General features: G+C 41.3%; 1 protein-coding gene across 1 annotated transcript; it reads left to right on the top strand.

The window, feature by feature from the left end:
* The first annotated feature begins 229 nt into the window (after positions 1 to 229).
* Positions 230 to 2,979, top strand: TMEM247 (transmembrane protein 247). Its single transcript, XM_065400561.1, has 3 exons — positions 230 to 307; positions 822 to 1,157; positions 2,770 to 2,979. The coding sequence occupies exons 1-3, from the start codon at positions 230 to 232 to the stop codon at positions 2,977 to 2,979; spliced, it is 624 nt and encodes a 207-aa protein (XP_065256633.1).
* Positions 2,980 to 3,297: the final 318 nt, after the last annotated feature.

Genomic DNA, 3,297 nt, shown 5'->3' with positions numbered 1-3,297 from the left:
AAAATCCATCCCTTGGCTTCTTAGGGGTCACTTGCTTAAAAGTACATCTGTGCTTTTCCCCAATCTGTGCCAGGACACCCCCAGAGATACCTTGACTTCATCAGATGTCTCCCATGTTGAGACGGAGTCTCTGCATGTTAAAGACCAGGAGACACAAGCCGATTTGGAGCGGCTCAGCAACCTGGAGGGGTCGGAATATTCAGACCAAGCTGGTACAACATTAAAGGAAATGCAGACAGGGTTTGAATTTACTGTGCAGATAGCTCAGTATAAAGACAACAAGAAGCAGCGGCAGCATGAGAAGATGGTAAGTGGAAGTGAAAATTCAGCCAGAGGTAAGATTATAGTGTATAATGGGAGATGTCATCCAGCCAGGGAGCTCAGCCCCTAAAGGAGAGTGGGAGCATGGGACATCTGAGGTACCTCTCTCATGAGGCAGCAGCTTGGATGGACACAGATTAATATTGAACTGACTTGAAATGAAACATTTTGATTTGGTTCAATGAATCAAAATGTTCTGATTTGGGTCAATCTGACTTCAACAAAATAGTTAATTTAGATTTTCCTATAGAAAAATTTTGATTTTGCAGACATTGTATTTTCTGTTGAAAAAAAAAAATCAACAGAAAATTCCCAACCAGCTCTATAAAATACCTTTTCAAAGGAAGCTGGTAGATATTATAGGACTAGTGAGTCAGTATGTGAATATATAATTGCCCAAAGTTTTAGATACATGAGACCAAATCTGTCCCATTAAAGCCTGATTAGGTCTCTTATATCAGCTTAAATATGAATTTATACCTACTCCCAATTTGTACCAGGATGCTTCCAGAGGTACCCCAACATCATCATACATCCCGGATGATATGACAGAGGGCTTGGATGGTAAGAGCCAAGCAGCCTATTTGGAGAACAGGGCAAAGAGAGAAGCTGATGCTTTGCAGCCAGAAGGATTCACCAGCATGGGTGAGATCAGCAATTTGGAGGAGCTGGAACAGCCATGTGGCAGACGCATCACAGCCACTGATCTCGAGCTGGAGAAGATGAGGTGGGATTCTGCACTGACCAGGATGAAACACAAACATGAAGACAATGAAAAGCAACGGCAGCATGAGAAGACTATGGAGCAGATACGTCAACAGGCAACACCCAGATCAGTAAGTGGGAATGGGAAAAAAGCGGTGGGCATGACAGAGAGGGAAACTATTTCCACACTTCCATAAAGCCTCATTCCTTTGAGTATTCCTTCCTCAAGAACATTTTCATTCTGCTTTTAAATTAGAGGTGGGAATGTGATCCCTACAGCTCACACTGTTGCTCACAGAGAAGTCAAGATATTGCCTCCTCTAAGAACAGTCCCCTAAGACTGTGATACAATTAAAATGAGCTGTTAAAGTACTTTTAACTTGCAAATTAAGTTTATTGGGTAAAGTTCAATGGGCTTAAGAAAAACATAGAAGGAATGTTTTCCAAATTATGAATACAATAGAGTAATGGATCTTACTGATGGTTCTACTGATTAACTTATGGCCAGCTTTAGGGGCAGCTGACCTGGGTCCCAGTTTCTGGAGGGCACCAAATCAACATGAGGGGTATGTCACATGGCTCAGCCCTTGTTTAAGTGTTTGTGTTTACTCAGCCACTCAGGGGGGCACCGAAAATGTTTGCCACCCTCGGCAGCAAAAGGTTGAGGGCCTGCCTTGGTTTACCTGCCTCCATAATGAAAGAGGTCAAAGAGGACTTATTGCTAGAATAGTTTCTGAAAGATTTCCTGAGGTACAGTTTGATGACCAAGCCACAAGTATATCAGAGCAAACAGCTGTGAAGGCAGGTAGATATCTGGTCACCAAGCCCATACAAATTTGGAAGATGGGCCAGGTTTTGCAACTCCTTGTTCACAGAAGTAGCCCTGTTGAAATCACATAGTCAAGGTTTTGTAGGATTTGGTCCATTGTTACCAGGTATCCAGTCTAAAGGAGATAATTTTTTGACAGAGGAAGAAAGGTTTAGAAGATGTGCCACTTGCAAATCTCAGTTGAGTGAGTTTTCCTGATCACTGTTGCTGTCTCTGGGGTTATTTCTCCTCTCACTTTCAACAGTTGGTTACTGGTGTTAGTGGGAGGAATATCAGGCTGTCTATTCCAATATCATCTATGGTAAGATGTACATGTAGCTTTAGCATTTCTTGCAGGCTTTGTGCTGTTAGTTAGCACAAGATAGATAGAAGTGTTTGCATTATTATTTATTATTTGTACTGCAGTAGAGCTTAGGAGCCTCAGTTAGGATGGAGGACTGCACTTGGCAAGGTGCTGTACAAACCCATAGATTTTAAAGTTACCTGTAACACCTTCTGTATGTATAGTTTGGAAACAAGTACTGCAGGAGGGATGTGATCTCACTTACACTGGTGTTAAGCAACAGTAACACTAATGGAATTACCAATGTAAATGAGATCAGAATCAGGCCCAGTGTATATTGGCATATTTCAGGCTCAATTAAAGAAAGAAACTGCCAATTCCTTTATTAACATAAGGCCTGACCATTCCCATATAAGGGTTGTGTAAGTACGTATTTGGAGATGATTGAGCTATTGGTTATTGAAAGATGAATTAATATGTGACTATGAGCTCACACAGAGTATGGGCTACACCAGTGGTGACATCCAGTACAGACCAAAAGGACTGGGTGTGCTGAGCAGCAGCATCTGTACAAAGTCGTGTGCAGAATGCGATCTTGCAATGTCATGCATCTCTCTTCCTTTTTCCACAGTTTGGCCAAGGACTCCATGACCTACTCCAGCCCCAGAACCAGTACACCTTGTTTCTAGACTGCTTCATCTTTATACACCTCATTTACACAGTGAGGGAGCTGGCGTTCTATTTTGTTATAAAACACTACTTGTTTTGTTTTGCCATTGTGCTCTATTTCATTTTCAAGAAGATTTTCCAGGATTGCAAAAATAAGAAAAAATGTTGCTAAACCAACAGCACATTTGCTACAGTTGAAACAGATGCTTATCTGTCCTGACTTTTTCCCCACTTTTCCTGCTCCCCATCTCCATTATCCTACCTGCGCTTCACCTAGCATTTCCACTATCATTATATACACAATGCTATAATTTGTGCAAGTTTCACTTACTCCTTTTGAATATTGTAGCTGAATATCATTGTTCAATTACATGTGCGTCCATTAACATATTCAGCATAATTCTGTCACATTCACCTATACTAATAAAGATACATGTAATAGAAATCGCTTTGGAATGTGTCTTTGTCCATTTATTCTCACCTCCCTGGT

Source organism: Emys orbicularis, chromosome 3, assembly GCF_028017835.1.
Source record: "Emys orbicularis isolate rEmyOrb1 chromosome 3, rEmyOrb1.hap1, whole genome shotgun sequence".
Classification (NCBI taxonomy): domain Eukaryota; kingdom Metazoa; phylum Chordata; order Testudines; family Emydidae; genus Emys; species Emys orbicularis.
The sequence above is the reverse complement of the archived record's forward strand: the minus strand, read 5'-3'. Positions and strand labels throughout refer to the sequence as shown.

Coding starts and splice junctions, on each gene's coding strand:
- TMEM247 (XM_065400561.1), top strand. CDS start 230: ATGCAGACAGGGTTTGAATTTACTGTGCAGATAGCTCAGTATAAAGAC. Junction 308..821: donor AGCGGCAGCATGAGAAGATG/GTAAGTGGAAGT, acceptor AATTTGTACCAG/GATGCTTCCAGAGGTACCCC. Junction 1,158..2,769: donor AACAGGCAACACCCAGATCA/GTAAGTGGGAAT, acceptor CTTTTTCCACAG/TTTGGCCAAGGACTCCATGA.